The sequence below is a fragment of the Nannospalax galili genome, unplaced genomic scaffold (assembly GCF_000622305.1).
Source record: "Nannospalax galili isolate Female #2095 unplaced genomic scaffold, S.galili_v1.0 scaffold1639, whole genome shotgun sequence".
NCBI lineage: Eukaryota > Metazoa > Chordata > Mammalia > Rodentia > Spalacidae > Nannospalax > Nannospalax galili.
In genome coordinates this window covers 441,128-459,032 of record NW_008343206.1, presented here as the reverse complement: position 1 = coordinate 459,032, position 17,905 = coordinate 441,128, and the positions used below count along the sequence as shown (strand labels likewise).

The 17,905-nt window shown below is 56.5% G+C and overlaps 1 protein-coding gene across 2 annotated transcripts in view; it reads left to right on the top strand.

Annotated features, from left to right (window-relative positions):
• Kcnq1 (potassium voltage-gated channel subfamily Q member 1) overlaps positions 1–9,081 on the top strand; it is a 336,238-nt gene extending 327,157 nt beyond the window's left edge. For both annotated transcript variants that reach the window (XM_008839196.3, XM_008839195.3), the window contains one exon: positions 8,000–9,081. In XM_008839196.3, coding sequence (XP_008837418.1) covers positions 8,000–8,218 — 219 coding nt within the window. In that variant the 3' untranslated portion in view covers positions 8,219–9,081. The remainder of the gene's footprint in view (positions 1–7,999) is intronic.
• Positions 9,082–17,905: the final 8,824 nt, after the last annotated feature.

The window sequence follows — 17,905 nt, the reverse complement described above, 5'->3', positions numbered from 1 at the left end:
GGAGACACACCTGGGGCCCCCACAAGCCTCTGGATGCTGCCCCTGGGACACCCCATCACATATGTTCCCCTGGGTGGCCCTGCCTGAGCTGCAGACCTGCTGTCAATCAGTCCATTCTGCTGGAGAGGTGCTGGGGGACCCCAGCTGTGGTTGACCTGACCATTTACATGATGATGGAGCCAATGGTGGGACATGCCCAAAAGCAGAACAGGGAGGGTCAACCCTCAGGCCAGAAAAGGGGCTCACTAAGGGGGTTCCACCCTAGTGGGAGGCCACGAGACACAAAACTAGGAAGAACACGGGATGGAAGTGAAAAATTGGAGGAGTCCATTTCTAGATGCTGTCCAAGAATGTTTGAGAGAGAAGAAAGGTAGGAAAAAGGTCTAGGATGAGCCGAGGCACAGAACACAGGAACAGCTCGTAGCAGATCCCAGGGAAGTCTGCCCAACAAGCCCCGGTGGGGGCGGGGGGGGGGCTGCAAGCAGGTGCTGAGGGTGGACACCCCTTCTCCAGGCTTGGCCATAGGGGAGGGTAGAAATGTCTGTTGCATGAACAAGAGAATGGGCGTACACACATGGGAACGGCTGGACTGAGAAAGGCCCACCAATGCTCACATGGGTGGGTGGGTGGACGGACACAGACATGGGACAGACAGAGAAGCCCTGGGCTGGGGAGGGCAGGACAGGCAACTGGCAATGTCAGGCACAGGGGAAGGGTGGCAGTTGGCCACAGGTCTGTTTGTGATTTGCCTGGGACAGGGGGTGGAGTACAAGCCCAGGTGGGCAGCCCTAATCGATTGCCTAAGCCCCCACATGGCCCTTGCCCACCTGCCACCAGCTCTGGGCTGAGGGTCCCCGCCCAACTGTTTTGGCTAAGGGTTCTGGCCTCCAGCACAACGTGTTCTACCCGGTGTCCTTAGGCTTCCGGGACTCCGTCAGAGGAGAATCCAATGCAGGTGGGGCCTGTGCCTGCCGCCAGCACAAACAGGGCCTCTCGGCTTCCAGAGCCTTTTTCCAGCCTGTCCTACATGCTGGCCCAGACAGGGCAGCTGCTCCAGCAGGCAGAGCCAGCAGCTTCCCAGACCCCCAGAAATGGTGCGACCTTGGCAAGCAGGACCCTCTGAAGCTGTCAAGGGGCTGACTGGTCCCTTAGAGAGGCTGGTGCCTGAGTCTCCCCCTCCTCCACTACCTGCTGGGTAGGTGTAAGGCAGCTTTTGATCTCTGTGTCCTGGGCCCCTTCCAGGGCAGGCAGGCAGGGGCCTCCAGAGCTATCAGGAGGTGTGGGCTATGGGGCTCCAAGCCTACCACTGCCCCCCTCCAAGACCTTTGCCCCTGATGCTGTCATCAGAGCTTGCAGAGCAGAGAGGCTGTGGGGTGGATGGTTCCCCAGCATCAGAGAGGGAAGAGGTAAGCCAGTGTCCAGGACTATGGGGCCACAAGGCACCATGGGGGAACACAGCTCTGGGCCGGGGCATCAACTAAAAACATGGATGAACCAACATGCTCTCCGCCCCACAGACTGATGATGGGCTGAGGGGGGAGCCACATGAGTACCCATGATGATTTCAGCAGCTGGAGGAGGGAGGCCCTGTGGCAGGAGCTCACGAGTGTGGGGGAGGTGATGAGGGCTCCCAGCTCAGGCTAGGGAGGCAAGAGCCAAGTCATGCAGGTTTCCCAAGGGGAGGTGCCCCCCCACCGCTGGACCTCTTGCTGTCTCCATCCCCTTAGCAGAGGTTCTGGCCCATCCCTATACCAAAACCACTTTGATTAGAACTGTTTAGAAAACAGATGTGGTGGCACAGGCCTGTGAGTCTAGCCCCTGGGAGGCTGAGGCAGGATAGTGAGTTCCAGGCTGGCTTGGGCTACACAGTGAGACCCAGGATACTTTGGAAGGGGCAGTTCAGAGTGAACCTTAGAACAGATGAAGATTTACAGGGAACTTGGTGTGTAGACTCCCACTTGGCAGGGGATCAACCACTTCAGAGAAACAACCCCATACACATCAAAGGTTTAAAGGTGAGATGCAGACCTCAAAAGCACTAGAAAAAGATATTTCATGTTGGGACGAGGAAGGGCAATCCCAGCACACACTGACTTGGAAGCCATAAAGGAAAGATAGAACTCCTATTATATGGAAAACCATGATTTCCACAAATACGGTCACAAACGGAATGCAAAGATTTGTGATGTACATGTCAAAGGATGGGTCTTCACGTGTAAAGTCTTTACAAATCAATAAACATGAAGCACCTGGCCAGCATGTATTGACCCAGTCTCTGGTCCTCTGCCCAGCACCTTCTGGGGAGCAGGACTCATGGAGTCTCCCACTCACCCACTCCAGGAGAAAGGCCAGGGATTCATCACATGCCAGTGATATCCCCCAGGAGTTTACTGAGCATCTATCATGTGCCAGATTCTGAGGGCGTATCGAGGACTCAACGGGGACAGTAAACTCGGGCCCTGACCTCAGCCCTCTCAGATCTGCAGAAGTCATAGCATTCGGGTAAATTAATGGTGACTGGGATAGGTAAGCAAGAACTTTAGCTAGAGAGGTGGGCAGTTGAGCTGAAGGTCCACAAGGTAGTGGAGGATGGCTTTCCAGGCAGAAAGATCCTGAGTGCAAAGGCCCTGGGGTAGAATGAAAGTGGGTATGCCCAGGGGTCTATGGGAAGGTAGTGGAGGAAGGGCAAGCAGAGGAGCCTCCTGGGGAAGGGGCTGCAGAGGGGGAGGGGTGGTGCTCATCTGGTGCCATGGGGATGGATGAGAGGGACGGCAGCACAGGTCTGAGGGCAAAGGCGAGCCAAGCCTCCCAGAGCAAGCAGGACAAGGGCAGGCACCTGGCTCAGAGGTGCAGAACCAGGCCAGACAGTCTTCAGAGGTGGGAAGGGGCTGGCTTCAGGTGAGAGAGAGAGAGAGAGAGAGAGAGAGAGAGAGAGAGGGAGAATGAGTGAGTGTGTGTGTGTGTATGTATATGAGAGTGTGTGTGTGTGTGTGTGTGTGTGTGTGTGTAGGTGGGGGTTAGACAGGCTGCGAAGAAGCAGAGTTGACACAGGGAAGGGCAGGCAGCTATAAGGCATCAGATAAGAAGTCAGATGAACCACAGGCAGGTGGTGGGCCATCTCCAGGGTCAGTTGGGAATGGGCTGAATGTCACTGGACTGCAGCTGGAGCCAGGGGACAGAGGCGCAAGTCGTTACTATGGCAGTTCTCTTGGGCAAATCCATGAGTGACCCAGCGGATAGTCAGCGTGCTCCTGTATAGTCGCAGGTGATGGGGTTCTACCTGACATCATCAACAAGCTCACGTGCCTGGTGTTTCTGATGATCTGGAACAGTCATGATGTTGTCATTTATTGGCACAAGTGACCGATCAGCTTGTGTCTCCAGGTGTGCTGGTGGGTGGCAGGTGTTTATCTGTGTAAACGAGACTTAACGGTTATAAAATGAGTAACTGCAGTGGACATCACTGCTTTATAAAAGGGAGTCACTGGGGTTGAGGCAGCGAAAACCCATGTTCTATAGGACCTAAAAGCGCCCAAAGTGGGCCCAGCCTGCTTCCTCATGCATGCCTACAACAGGCCCACTCACATGTCCTGGAAGCCCTAGGGGCCAAAGGACAGAAGGCCATCCTGGGAACTGACAGCCAGGGATATCAAAGGCTTCTCTACAAAAGCAGGTGTACTGAAACAAGGCGATAAATACACGGATACTGGCCCAGCAAGGGCATTGTCTTGGGTTGCCATATTTAGTGTGTACTACCGTCGCGCAAGACCAGCCTCACAAGCTCTGGCTGACTGTGGGCACTTTATAAGCGTTACCTCCTTCTCACCATGCATGGGTGCTAGGCTAGGGGCAGGGCCCATACGCAGCACCAGCCACTGCTCCCAGGTAGGCAAAACCACCTCTGCCCCCCTCCCCAGGCTGGGGGCTCGAGGAGCACCTGTGCTTGCTGGTCTAGCATTGGCTACATCCTTTCCTGGACTTAAGATGCCACAGCAAGTGTGGGGAGAGGCCCACTGCTGACAGGTCTAATTCCGGTGAGAAAAACAGATGAAGGACCCACAGAGAATACTGGGCACCCTGAGGCCAGGACTGCAGGCTGGCAGGGCCATGGCAGAGGGATGATGGGAGCTGTGAGTACATGGCCCTGGGCAGGCATGGGCTGCCAAATGTGAGGGGCTACAGAGGCCCAGAATGGAGAGAAAGTGGGGGTGGGAAGTCAGCCAATGGGCTACTGCAACTATCTTAGCAGGAGGGGGTAGCACCTAGGCTGTGTCCCAGGATCCCTGGCCTCTTGGGCCTCGACTGTGTCACCTGCTAGACAAACTCTGGAGGGCAGAAGAGTTACGAAGGAGCAGGCCGCGGGGGGGCGGGGGGGCTGGAACAGCCCCATTATGTGTCCCCTCCTGCAGCCCCTCTGCTCTGTATTTGAAATGAGGAATTATAATGTTACCCATTCACAGAACTATGGAGGGAAGATGTGCAAGGCCTGGTACACAGTAGGTGCTAAATAAAGGCCTGTCATCACTTCCTCACCATCCCCTGACTTCTCTTATAATAACCTAGACAGATACCCTCCCCCACCTCCTGTGCATAGTAGGACCCAACTCAGCCTAGGCAGCACTATGGGGCTATTTGATGGGGGTGTTGGGGTGCTAGGCAAGGGGGAGCTTGGAGGAGGATGAGGCAGTCTGGGCCTCGGTGAGGGCAACACAGTCCTGCTTTTGAACATTGACCCGCAAGGATCCCGGGACACATCCCAGGGTCCTTCACCCTAGACCCAGGTCTCCGTGTCCCCTGTCTTGCCTAACCACCCCAGGCCAAGCTGGCTAAGGCAGCCCACGGGCCCAGGGCCTTGGGGGTCCCAAGCAGGGATCAAGGCTGAGCAAGTTCTGCAAAAATTTCTCTGAAAAGACTCTTTTCAAGATTTTCTTTGGAAAACAAATTCATAACCACATCAAACAGGAATCCCCGTCGCCTTGGGTTTGATCGCCAGCCGCCTCGGGGCTCTCTAACTAGCTGTTCTTCAATTGCTTTTTTTCTCTTCCAAAGCCAGTTGAACAGTAGAAGTCATCTGTGGTGATTACCTTGGTGAGCAGGGACAGGGCACAAGGAGGCTTTTGTCTGCCCTGCCCTGTTAATCACTATCGAGTTGCAAATTGTGGCAAGATCCCAGATCCCCAAAATTGATCTGTCCCAGTGGCTCTCAGGGAATGCCAGCCCAGAGCGGGCACTCCCTTCCCTGAGGGTGATTGTGCCTTTCTGGGCACCTGCCCCTTACCATGTGGCTCCCTGCCTCCACTCCCTCGGCACTGGTTAAAGTGTTTACCATGGTGCTCACGCACTCAGAGCCCCAAAGAGAGAAAGTAGAGCCCATGGCTTTGAGGACTATTGCTGAGGTGTTGTCTCTGGCACTGAGCTCTGGAGCTGAGAAGCCACCATAGCAAGGCCAGGCCCCTCCCTGTAGTGGGCCAGCAGGACTGGACACAGCCTTGGGCAGGAAGGGTCTCTCCGTGGGCTAATCTGGGAGCCCAGGTGGCCAGAAGACAGAGCCTAGGAGGGCAAGGTGAAACCACCCAGCACTCCTGCCCTCAAAACAAGAAGAGCGGCCCAGGCAGGCAAGCTCCCGATGCTCGGTGCTCTCGCATGAAGCACCCAGTAGCACTCAATGAGGAGTGGCCTGGTCCAAGTCTCGGCACCCAGCAGCCCCGCCACACAGTGCAAACTGATCCCCTAGGTGTGCTAGGCAGACAAGCACCATGGCCGGCCACTGAGATGCAGGCAATTGCATAGATCAGGTATATGGTCCAGACCAGGAGGACCACAGGGCTCAGCCTACCTGTATATTACTGCTCATCCTAATGCTGGTCAGGTAATGGAACTGTGGGCAGCTGGAAAATCCAGGAAAATCCTGTAGGTGACCCAGAGTTCCTAAGAGGGCCCTGCAAGTGGCTATAGAGATCCAGGCCAACCCCTCAGATACCAGAGGCTTTACGGGGTCCATGCACTACCCTGTCCTCCTCAGTCCTGTCCTCTTCTGTATGAGGGACTATGAGGCCCCAGACGCTGACACACACACACACCCCCCTTGGGCCTCTAGTCAGCATCCTGCCTCTGACAGCTTGGCTAGTAGGCCACCTTCAGACCAGAAAGCCTAACAGGTGTCTCAAAACCTTGACTGCCACAGCAGCAGTCACAGGGTCATTGTGAGCAGCTTTACAGACACCCTTGGATCTGTCACCGGGCTTCCAAATAGAGCTCCTCCTCCAGCCACATGGCACCCAGTCTCCCCTCCACCTGCCCTACATCAAGAATTCTCTTTAAGAGCCCTCACCCGTTAACAAATGTGGGATGTTCATAGGGGTTCACGTACAGGTTAGAGAACATGCATGAAGCCGTATGTGTTCTGTGACCCAATGAGTGCTTTGACTGATACCTAACACATCAATACTCAAACACGGTCTGCATATTTAAAGCTGTACAGACCGGCCTAAGCTGCTGTCCTACAACCCTCTTTTTGGTTACAGGCCTAGGGAAGCCTCAGACCAGGGCATAAAACCTGGCACCACCATCCAGGAGTAACCTAGCTTCAGTTTCCACTACTCCTAAGCCCTTAGCCTCAGTTCCCCTGGGTGAGCCCTCAAGCCTGAGTGACCTATAGCCCTTCAGAGTACAAACAAGCAGTTGGTCAGAGGACCCAGTCCTGAAGCCACCAGGAGCCACAGGGGCCTGCCTGGGGCATAAACCTCACTCTCGTCCAGGAAGACAGGAGCTGGCCCCTACCTGCCACTTGTCCTCGGGGTTCAAATCACCCAGGCTTTGGGGTCAGCGGTCGGCTGAGTCATTTTATGCTTTTCCCTGAAGCAGCTCTGCAGGTCTGACCATATGAGGCCATCTGCCGATCCCTTCATTCCATTTATCTGGTGTTCCCTGTATTCCAGGTACACCTTACCGACCTAGCACACTGAGGGGATGCCCCCCAGGATGATGCAGGGCCTGGGCTCAGTAGCCAGGCCTCACTCATGCCACCACTCTGCCCTGCTACCCACTTTGGGCACCTCCTTCAGGCCCTTGCATTCTAGCTGCCCTCTACCTGCTGCTGAGGTAGCCCCTGCTTCCTAGGGGACTGCTCTGGGGGCTCTGGCCTTCCTGCTAGGGTCTCTTCCTCTTCTGGAGGAGAAAAGGCAGTGACTGACCAGTTCTGGCCCCAAAGTGCCTTCCCTACGCTGTGTTTTTCCTAGGTCCTGTCCTGCCTCTGTTTCCCCTCCTACACACACACACAGAGTGCTTAGAGCAAAACAAGCCTTTTATAGTCATGGGGTAACAGTCACGTGGCCAAGAATGCCACTCAGGCCCTGGTCTGACCCATGGAGATCAGGTAAGGTGGTAGTGTCCTAAGTTAGGGAACTGGTACTTGTGGGGTAATTTTGTGGGCAGGAATCCCTCCACGGCCCACCCAGCAGGACCCAGGCCTCTACCTACTGGACCCTCAGGTGCCTCTTGCCTACCTCCAGGTGCCAGCCCCTCTAAGCTTGGCCCTTCTGCCCCCCACCACCCACCAAGCCAACCAGACAAAACCCTTGGCCTCCTCTGCCCCTGCCCATTACCTACCCCCCCCCCTACACACACCTCTCTGCCTGACCACAAGAGGCCAAAGGCTGTGCTAGATGCCCTAGGAAGCCTGGCCAGAAACATAGAGGTTGGAGAACCTTGGAGAAGTCTGCGTGGTGACTCTCAGCCACAAGGTCTGTCTGGAAACAAGAGATTACTCAGCACCCCAGGTGTATACGTGTACAAACACAAGGACTTACAGCACAGCACTGCGGCCCAGTAGGCACACCCAGACACACACATGGGCATGACAGACATACACACATGCATCCAACTTGCATCTGCAAAGGCATGTGACACTCCCTTCTCTCGGGCTCTCAGACCTGGGCCTAAGGAGGCCTGAACTAAGCGGCCCTCAGCACTAAGCTCAGTTCTGCTTCTGTCCCCACAGGTGACGCAGCTGGACCAGAGGCTGGTGGTCATCACAGATATGCTTCACCAGCTGATCTCCCTGTACCAGAGCAGCCCCGCCTGTGGCAGCAGGCACCAAGTAGTCCAGTCCGGTGGCGAAGGCGACGCCATCAATCCTGAGCTATTCCTGCCCAGCAACACCCTGCCCACCTACGAACAGCTCACCGTCCCCCGGAGGGGCCCTGATGAGGCCTCCTGAGGGAGCCCAGGAGGGGAGGCCCAGGGTAGCCCCAGCAGGTCTACCCCAACTCCCTCTCACAGGGGTACCCACCAGGTCCTGGCTACCTCCTTGAAGGCCTGAGATGACAGCCTAGCTCCCCAAGGCTCTGGCACCTCTGGGTCACATTGCCAGCCTGAGTTCAGAGCTCACAAAAACCCCTCTTCCCAGTCAATGGGTACTAGAACTTGGCTGGGTAATGGGGTCCCTCTCAGGCCAGAATTGTCACCTCCATTAATACGGTGATGTGCTGGCATGGTGGCTAGGACACAGGGGTAGGGACCATCCCATATGGGGTCAGGATGCAACCCAGGCCAAGAGAGGCCCAGGTGGTGCCAAGTGACTTCCTGAGGGGAAATAGAGGAACAGCCTGGCAGAGTTTGGCATCCCCGACCTCAAATCCAGGACCCAGCAGGAAGCTGAGAGGGCAAGTCAGCTGAGGTGGGCAGGTGCCCACCCCACCCCAACTGCAGAGTATAGGCTGGTGGGGGTTCAGCAGGCCGGGGCTTGACTCCTCAAAATACCACATGGGCAGGATACCAAAGGGGTCCCCAAGAGCACATCCCAAGCAGGGGACTGTCCACTGCCCCTGCAGCCACCTGTGGACCGGCACCTTCTCCCCCAGTGGTGAGCAGGCCCTCGCCCTCTGCGTGCAGCTCATTTCCCACTCAGTGGTTGGAGCCGCTGGACAGCTTTATCCCATCACATCCCTTAGCCAGTGGCTGAGCCACAAGGGGATTAAGGGGCACAACCATTTTTCCCGGGAATGGTTCCTTGGGCATCACACCTTACAGAAATCAGGATGATTTGTGGTGATTCAGAATCTGTGTTTTAATGACTTTCACCGTGTGATTTTGATCGAGAGGCTTTTCCTAATAAACTTGGGGCATCCCAGGTTGATCTTCACACAGCTCTTGCCTTGATTTCAGGAGTGGGGGCGCGGGGGGCAGGGGGTCAGGAAGAAAGACCTGGTGCTTAGCATCCACACTACCACCCCCACCCCTACCCCCTGCCTCCCTGTCTCCAGCTGTTCCCCCATGAACAGCTAGTCCTCAATTTCCTAGCCAGTTAGACCCTACAACTCCCCTGGGAGGCAGATGCCCAGGGGCCGCTGAGCAAGCCCTGTCTATCCATGCCAAGAAGGCCCAGGCTCCATGGGCTCACAGAGACCACATGGCATGTCAGAGGTTGGGCCCAGCTCTACATCCTCCCAGTCTGGGCTGAGGGCAGCCCTGAGGCCTCCACTCCCAGTGTCACTGTCTACATGGTGATCAGGATGTGTTTACTGCCTGATTCCCAGTAGACCCTGAGCCTTGGGGGGCAGGTGAGCCTGCCAAGCTGTGCCACACTGATGGACCCCCAGGAAGTTACCCTCGGAGACATGCCGGGGCCTTTTATCTATCCTTCCCAGCTAGACTGACCCCTACTGGGGACCCAGGAGACCATTAGAGAGTAGAGCCTTTCCAGGGACACCTCACAAGACCCCAAGGATTTGACTCCTGAGCTAGGCACAGGGAGGCCAGGGTTCCTGGGCTCCCCCCTCAAGGCTTCCCTCTCCCTATAGGCACCATGGTGCTTATCTGTCTGTCCAAACAGTCCTCTAGGCTGGAGACTTGGGTCAAGTAGGCACCAGGCTGCCCACCTGGCCCTGTGCCCACCACTCTTTGTAGTCCGTCCTCAATCCTGTGAATGAAACAGTGCACGGAGATACACTCGGTGTCCATGTGGTGTCCTCCTTCTGTCCTCCTAAAGCCCACCCCATATCCCAGCCCGTGAGGACTGGGGACATTTGAGATTTGAAGGACAGAGTTGTCCAGGTCAGGGGAGGCCATGCATAGCCAGCAGTAGGGATGGAATCCAGGTATGGGGCAGCAGCTGGAGGCCCTTGTGGAAGAGGAAAGCCCCCAGGTCTCTCTTGTGCTGGGCCCCTTGGGAGTCTGAAGGCCCTAGGGGCTCCCAACACGAGATCTTGGTGTCTGGTCTGATAAGCACTGGCCAGCCCTGGTGGGGAAGTGGGGAAGGACAGCTGAGACCTCGGCTTCCCAGCCTCACCCATCCCCAGGAGGGGGAGGGTCTGCAACAACAATTACTGGAAGGTAGAAGTTGTTGTTTCCCTGTTGGGTAAATATTTGTGGAAGCCCTGGGCTGTAGCTGGCTGTAGCCAGGGCTATCAGCATTGCCCAGGCCAGCCATGGCCCACTGGGAGCTCAGGGAAGCCCATCTGGGCAGGGCACAGGCCGGAACCCAGTGGCCTCCATACTGTATTATAGATGGTGCAGAGTGGCCAAACTCTCCTCTCCCGGAAAGGCCATTGTAACCCTCTCGGGTGTGAAATGCAATTTACCTGAAATAAAGCCCAATTATGGAATTACCTAATTAAAGCCGGGAGAAGGCTGGGCCTGGCAGCCCGAGCGCTCAGTGCCCGCCTGGTGCCCATGGTCTGAGGGAACAGATGGTACCCCAGCCTGCCGGGCTGGGCACATTCCTTCACTCTGTCCTCTGATAAGTGACCTAGACAGCACACGACCATCTGGTGTGTGACACGTCCTGCGGGCCCCGGACAATGGCCCGGCAGACCTCTCCATGAGAGGGCCGTCGCCTGGGTAACAGTGGCATGTGCAGCGAAGGCCCATTCTCGGCCCCTCCCGCCACCCTTTCTTCCAGCCCTTTGTGGGACTCGCCTTGGCTGCCTGGCGGCCAGGCTGACAATATCCATGAGTATTTGTCCCTCGAGCCAGGCCTTTGTCCCCTTATCAAGATCCTGGTGTCCAGTGGGTGCCAGGAGCATTGGTTGGAGGACTGGGCAGGGTTTCTGCTTTCTGAGACACCCTCTGCCTCTGCCCATGATCCCGTCCCAGCTGAGTGGTGCTGAGCTGTGAGCACTGGGCGTGGCCCTGCCCAAACCTGTACTTCTACCTTCCAGCCAGCATACAGAGAGGAGAGACCCCAGCAAGCCAGGCTGTGCTCCTTCACCTGTTACCTGCCCCTGGCCTGTGCATCAAAGTGCCCTTCAAAGGAAGGGCTGATGGAGATGCGATGCCTAAGCCACGCCAAGGGCCAAGGCCCGGCCAGGTGCTCAAGGAAGCCAAGAAAGCCTGGATGGGTGTAGCTGGTTCTACCTCCCTCCTGTACCCAGCCTCCTGCACGCCTGCCTGGCTTGTTTGAGCCCAAGGTCTCTTCAGGGTCTTCCTGAATTCAGCTCCACTGCCTCCCAGACCCAGCCCCTTCCAAGCCCCACCCCTCTGCATCCAGCTCCACCTCTTCTGAGTCCTGCCTGCCCCAGCCCTGCCCTCTCAGAGCACAGCAAGCCCCCCATGAGAGGAGGGCTGCTGGCAAGGCCCTCCCTGGCTCTACACGGCTGGGCTGGCCGCAGAGGCGCCTGGGGAGGAGTGACACCTCCCTGCAGGAGGTCACTGACTCCTAACTTTGGATCTGCTGTGCCCTCCCAGCCCATCAGAGTGGAAGTGAAAGGCCAGGGCCAAGGTTCCTGGGACACCCCATCAGTCCCCAGATGGTACCCCTGTGTACTATGGCCCCCTGCAGAAGTGGGACGTCCCACCCAGCACAGCTTGTGGGCAGGCAGAAGGGCCCACATGAGCAGCACAGGAGCCAGCCAACAACCTCCCACCCCCTGGTCAGCAGCTGCCCTCTTACCTGCTCTAGCACAGCACTGCCTCAGCTCCACCCACCAGACCTCTTGGGTGAGGGTGGTGTAGGGATCCATGGTGCTGACCAGAGACGCTCCCCTAAGAAGGGTCTTCTCTAGAGGGAGGTTCTGTCCCCACCCCTAGCTTCGGAGACTCACACACCAGTTAAGTGTAGGAGGTAGAGTCCATTCTGAGCACAAGACCCTTTTCCTTTGGCCAGTTCTTCTGTGATCTCAGCCTGGTTCAATCACCCGGCCCCCTCCACTCAGCATCCCTAGGAGGCATCCCAGAGTGCCAGGGGAGAGCAGGATTCTCCGTGAATCCCCCCACTTCCTGTAAGAGTCCCCATTGCAACTGAGCCACTCTTACCCCTCTTCGGATTTGCTCTAAGCCCCAGCACCCACCCCTGTACCCCCAGAGAAGACAGGTCCTTTGTAACTCCCAGAGCCTAGCCCAGCCCCCCATCACCTGCTCCTAGGCCCAGGTTCATTCAAGACCCAAGAAAACCCAGGCTGACAATCTATCTGCCTCCCAGGTGTGACCCCAAAGTGTGAGGGAAGGGGAACATAGAGACACAGTGGGGACCACAGTGACCCCAATATTCTCTCACCCCACCATCCCACCAAGCCTTGCTCTGGAAGCATTGACCCATCAAAGCAGCACGCAGAGTCAGTCCCACCCACGGCCTCGTCCCCCTACCGGATCACAAGGTGAACCTAGGGAGCCTCCGGCAGCAGGAAGAGGCCCTGAGCAGACGGAGGTTTTGAACCGAAGGTCTACAAGCAATGTGGCTCCCCACACAGGGCATGTGAGGGAACTGAGGCCCAGGGTGGGGCCGCTATAGCACCTGTTTATATAAAAGGCCTCAGGGAGAAAAAAATGGGACTTCTAAGAGTAAGGAAGTTGGACGCTGGATCTAGAAGCTTCAGGACACGCAAAGTGACAGTCGAGACAGCTGCCTTCTGAGACCTTGGGATTTGGGGGCGGGGGCAGTCTAAGAGAAAGATAAAGTTCTTCGGTGGCCTGGGCACTGTTCCTCTGCTAGCCTACACAGTCCAGAAGTCAGTACGCACCACGCTGCCAGACGACCCTGCAGGACATACCCACTGGATCCAGTAAGGCTACAACTGCTCCTGCCACAGGGAAGGGACGTTGAATCCTCAAAAAAAGAAAAACCTGTTATATACCCACAACTGATGAGATTCCCCAAGTCCCATAGAATTCCTTCTGGTTGTTTCTTAGCTTTATCCTTCCCTACCACCAACCCCTACACACACACACACACACACACACACACACACACAGATGCACACACACAAGACACACACAGGCACACACACGCGCACACATGCACACAGACACACGCACACAGACACACACACATACACACACGCATACAGACGCACACAGACACACACAGACACACGCACACACACAGACACACACGCGCGCACACACACACACAGACACACACACACACACGCACGCATGGCACATGCACACACATAGACACACACGTGCACACACAGACACACACGTGCACACACAGACACACGCAAGCACGCACACACACGCACACACACACACACACACACACACGCACACTCACATCGGGAGTGGAAGAATCATCCCCACTATACCAGTGGGGTAAGGCAGAAGAGCAAAGGAAAAGAAAAGCTGTAAGCCGGCGATCCCCCGTTCTGATCAGGGCTCCGTTACTCTTGCTGCGTGTCCTAGGGCAGGCCCTCAGCCGAGATGAGCAGGTCAGAGTACCACCTTCACAAACCGTGCAGGTACCAGGATGCCGAGGCGAGGCGGGTCGACTCAGAAGCCCTGGCAGTCTTGAGGCAGAAGCAGTGGGCTTGGAGTCCAGATAACAGGACCACGTGGGACAGCGCACTTCTTGGTGAAACTGACCCAGTGGCAGGCCAGGGTCCCAAGGATTACAACCCCTACAGCATGGTCAAGAGACCCGGTGTCAGAGTCTCAGGCACCCCGAAGGGCCAGGGTGTCTGCCAGAGGGGCCTAGTGCAGGCACATGGGGGATCTCACAGCCCTGTGATCCTAAGGAGGCCCAATAAAGGCCCTGCCCAAGAAGACAAGAATAAAGCTAAAAATGACCAGCCAGGCTTGGAAGAAGGAGGCTCCTGCTGGGGAGGGTTCTCTGAGACACTGAAGTGCTATGGGCCCCAGCCGAGGCCAAGGGAGAGGGTCTCCGGCATTGTTTGGGAGACAGGCCTGTCCTGGGGGTGTGTCGAGGCCCCTCCAAAGAGTCTTTCTAAAAGGGAGACTGTCAGGACTGGGACTGGCCATTAAGTGCTTATCTGCCCACAGGGTCCTGTCAAAGATGGAGTATAAAGTGGGCACGGTCAACCTGGGTCACCCCCCACCCTCCAGGCAGCAACGTCAGCGTCCTAGAGCTGAGCCAGGCTGGCCCTGCAGCGTGGACCCGAGCTCCTGCCCTATGGGACACAAGGCCAGGCCTACTCTCCTACAGGTTTCTAACGTGTCCCTATAGGGTCCAGGCCAACCTGCACAGCCTGTTACATTCAGGAAGCTGTCGCCACCTTCTGAACTATCAACAGACCATTGCTGAGAGCCAGTGCTTACAGGCTTACAGACGGAGAAACTGAAGCAGGGGTGAGCCTTGTGGGGGAGGGTCACAGCCTCTGGAGCCTGAATGTGTCTTTTTGCTGTTTGTATTTAGAGACGGGGCTTCATTCTGTAGCCCAGGAAGCCCTCGAACTGCCTCAGCTTCCCAAGCACTGAGTCCACAGGCCTGTGCTTTTGGGAAACTTGAATTTCTGATCTTCGAACTTGGCCGGACACCTGCGTGTCCTGTTTCCCCTACATTCTACAGAATGAGTTGAACAAGGCTATGTCAAGGCATGGCCAGAACTTCTAGAATGTTCTAGAATCTGATCATTTTCAGGGGCCACTGAGCACAGTTGACCAGTTGCCTGGAAAGCAGCTTCAGACCCTTTGAAACCCCCTCCCTACCCTAAGGCTCACTTACACATCAGTTCTAGAATGTTCTAAATGACTCTTGGAACCCACATCAACTCTAGGCTCATTGAGTCTTTCTAAGTGTACTCCAGAGCCTAGCTTCTTCCTGTGATAATTTTTTGAAGGTATAAACAAATAAAACTTTGTCCTGAGTTCACAAGAGGATGGAGGCCCTTCTGCACCCCACCCCCGGAGGAGCATCTGCAGCAAGAGGTTCAGACCCAGGGCCCCCATGACACACCTGCAGTCTAAAGTGACCTTGATCATCTCATCTCCGGGGGTCTTCCCCTTCCGACCAGTAGGAAACTTCCTAGGTAACTGAGGGCCAGCTGTGCTCAGTGGTCCCTACAAATGGCCACTTATTCCCAAGGTATTGCCATGGTTGGTGGGGCCCATTACCCCACCCCCCAACCGCCAGGCAGCAACCTCAGCATCACAGAGCTAAGCCCAGGTAGAGCATGGGAAAAGGTACCTCTGCTCTGACCCAGCTCGGCCACTTATCAGGGCTTGGTAGGGGAAAACACCCAAAAAAGAGTGGCCACATTCTTGACTGGAGGAATGGGACAAGGGGCAGCCCAGGAAACAGGAGTCCTCCTCACCATGTGACAAGGAACCAGGGCAGTCACAGGCCAAAGCTTCAAGCTTACGAAGCATTTGCCACACATTCCCGGCTTCCACAACTCTTACTGATGGCTACTGTGCACCCTCCCCATTTGATTAGGTGGAGCCAGGCCACGTCCAGCAGGTGCACCTGGCAGAGCTCCGAGAAGTCCATGAAGCAGGGACACTGCCCCTCACCAGGCTGGAGGTCAGGAAATAGCCCACAGAGCAGGTGGCTTTTATACGCTGATGGCCTGCTGATGGCCTCCAGGATAAAGGAGACAGGTGGTCATTCTGCCCACGCCGTGTCCCTAACTAGGCTCCGAAGGTCAGCTACCTGAAAGGCAGGGGGCCTTGCATAACAAGTTCCCCACACCGTACCCCTCACCTCCAGGGACTCTGTCCCCAGCTCTGAGCCAAAAGTCAGCTAATTCTTCAGGGGTGTTCACATATACCTGGTGTAATCAAATGGGGGTTCCTCTGGTTAGTCTGTCTAGTCCATTTAGCTTGGAGTCCAAGGCCCTGGAAGAGTGGGGAGACCATTTCACCACCAAGAACACCAGTGGCTCCCCCAAAGTGCATAGATGGGGCCAACCTGCAGAGTAAGAGCTACAGAGGCCAGCAGAGGTCAACCCATCCTGGTCCCTAGCTACACCACCCTCTACCCACCCTCCTTCTCCACCCTCAGCAACCAGCCTCAAGAACTGTCCCATAGCCCCTCTTCCAGGCCCATGCCCTGCATGTGTCCAAGTGGTTTTAGTTACCCAGCACTCTGCTGGCCCCGCCTCCCAGAGAGCACAGTCGAGGCCTGGCACCCCTGCACCCAGCAGCCCCTCTCTCGCTGACAGGAGCAGAGAGGCCTCCGGTCACCAGCAGGCTGCTTTCCTGAGGCTGGCTGGGCCCTGTTCCCCAGGGAGCCAGCTTCATTGTTCCTGGGCCTGGCTCAGGAGACACTTCAGGGCCATGAGGTGGTAGAGCCTCTGAAATCCACCTGCAGTCACACCAGCTCCAGGAAATTGAACCCCAGCAGCAGATGACAGCCTCGGGTGACAGGGCGGAATGCCCTTTCAGCCTCTGCAGGAGCCAGCCTGACAACCTGGTGGTAGCCTCCCCACCTGGACCCAGTCCCCCACACACACACCCTCCCTGGCCCCCAGCCTGGGCCTCATGGAGCCCTGAGGGCCCATGCAGGAACAGAGGGGTGGGACATGTCCTGCCCTGAGGCCTGGGACAAGTCGGAGGATGGGTGGGGAAAGCAGCTACCCACAGAGCCTCTCTGACAGGGCAGCCCAGCAGGCTTAGGGGACCCTCCAAACCAGCAGTGGCAGGTGCTTCCTTCCTGCCCCTGGCCCTACCCCGCCCTGTAATCTTGAGCTGAGGCTGGGCCCTCAGCCACCTGCCCAGTTTCTGAGTCAAAGTGGAGCAGAGCTGGAGGGAACTCTGTGCCCATCTCAGGATCCTCTCTAAGTGAGGAGATGGATGGAGACCTGACCCGAGGGCCTCTTAGGAGTCAGGGAGGAAGGACCTCTGTGGAAGAGGTGAGGCACTGCTAGCCAGCCCAAGGCAGCCCTACAGTGCTAGGCTCACCTGGATGCTGCAACAAGGCCCCAGACCCAGTGCTCTTTCCCCAGCAACCCTGTCCCCTGCTGTGCCGCCCCTCACGCAACTGCAACTGCTCTTCCGGGCTGGTCTTACTGAGTACCCTGCTGCTGGGAACTGCTCCAAAACATGGGACGCAGGACCTAGAGATCCTGGCAGGAGCAACCAGTCCATGCCCAGCCACCCTTTCTCCTCCCACGGAAGCTCCAATTTGCCCCAGCAGCTCCATCACCTCAGAACAAACTGGTCCTTCCTCCCTTTTCTGTTTGGCAAACTCCTGCTCATCCTACAAAGCCAAGCACAAAGCCTTCCGAAGTGGGTCCAGGCTCTCTGGCTTTCTGGAAACACTGTTCCCTAAAAATAGAGTGGTGCCCTCATAGTGGATCCCGCAAGAGGAATATGGGGATTAAGAAATATTGATCTTTGGGTTGTGGTGGCACAGCGCTCAGGAGGCAGAGGCAGGTGGATCTCTGTAACATTTAGGCCAGCCTGGTCTACATAACAACTTCCAGGCCAGCTGGGGCTATGGGGAAACCCTGTCTCCAAAGGAAAGAAAAAAGAAAACCAAGAAAATACTGGCCTATAAGAACAACTCAGGCTGGACCCCAAGAACTCCTGAGGACACCTGCCAGGGAGCTACAGTCACTCACTGCCTTGGACACTGGACTCCACTGTTTGCTGGAGCCTGAAGCCTGACCCTGTCCAGTAGGAGGTGCCCACTGGGAATGGTGCCCCACCCCACAGAGATCACCTGTGCACCTTCTCCCCAGGGCCCCAAACGCCACGCGTAATCAACCTTGGGTGCTGTTCCTCAGTC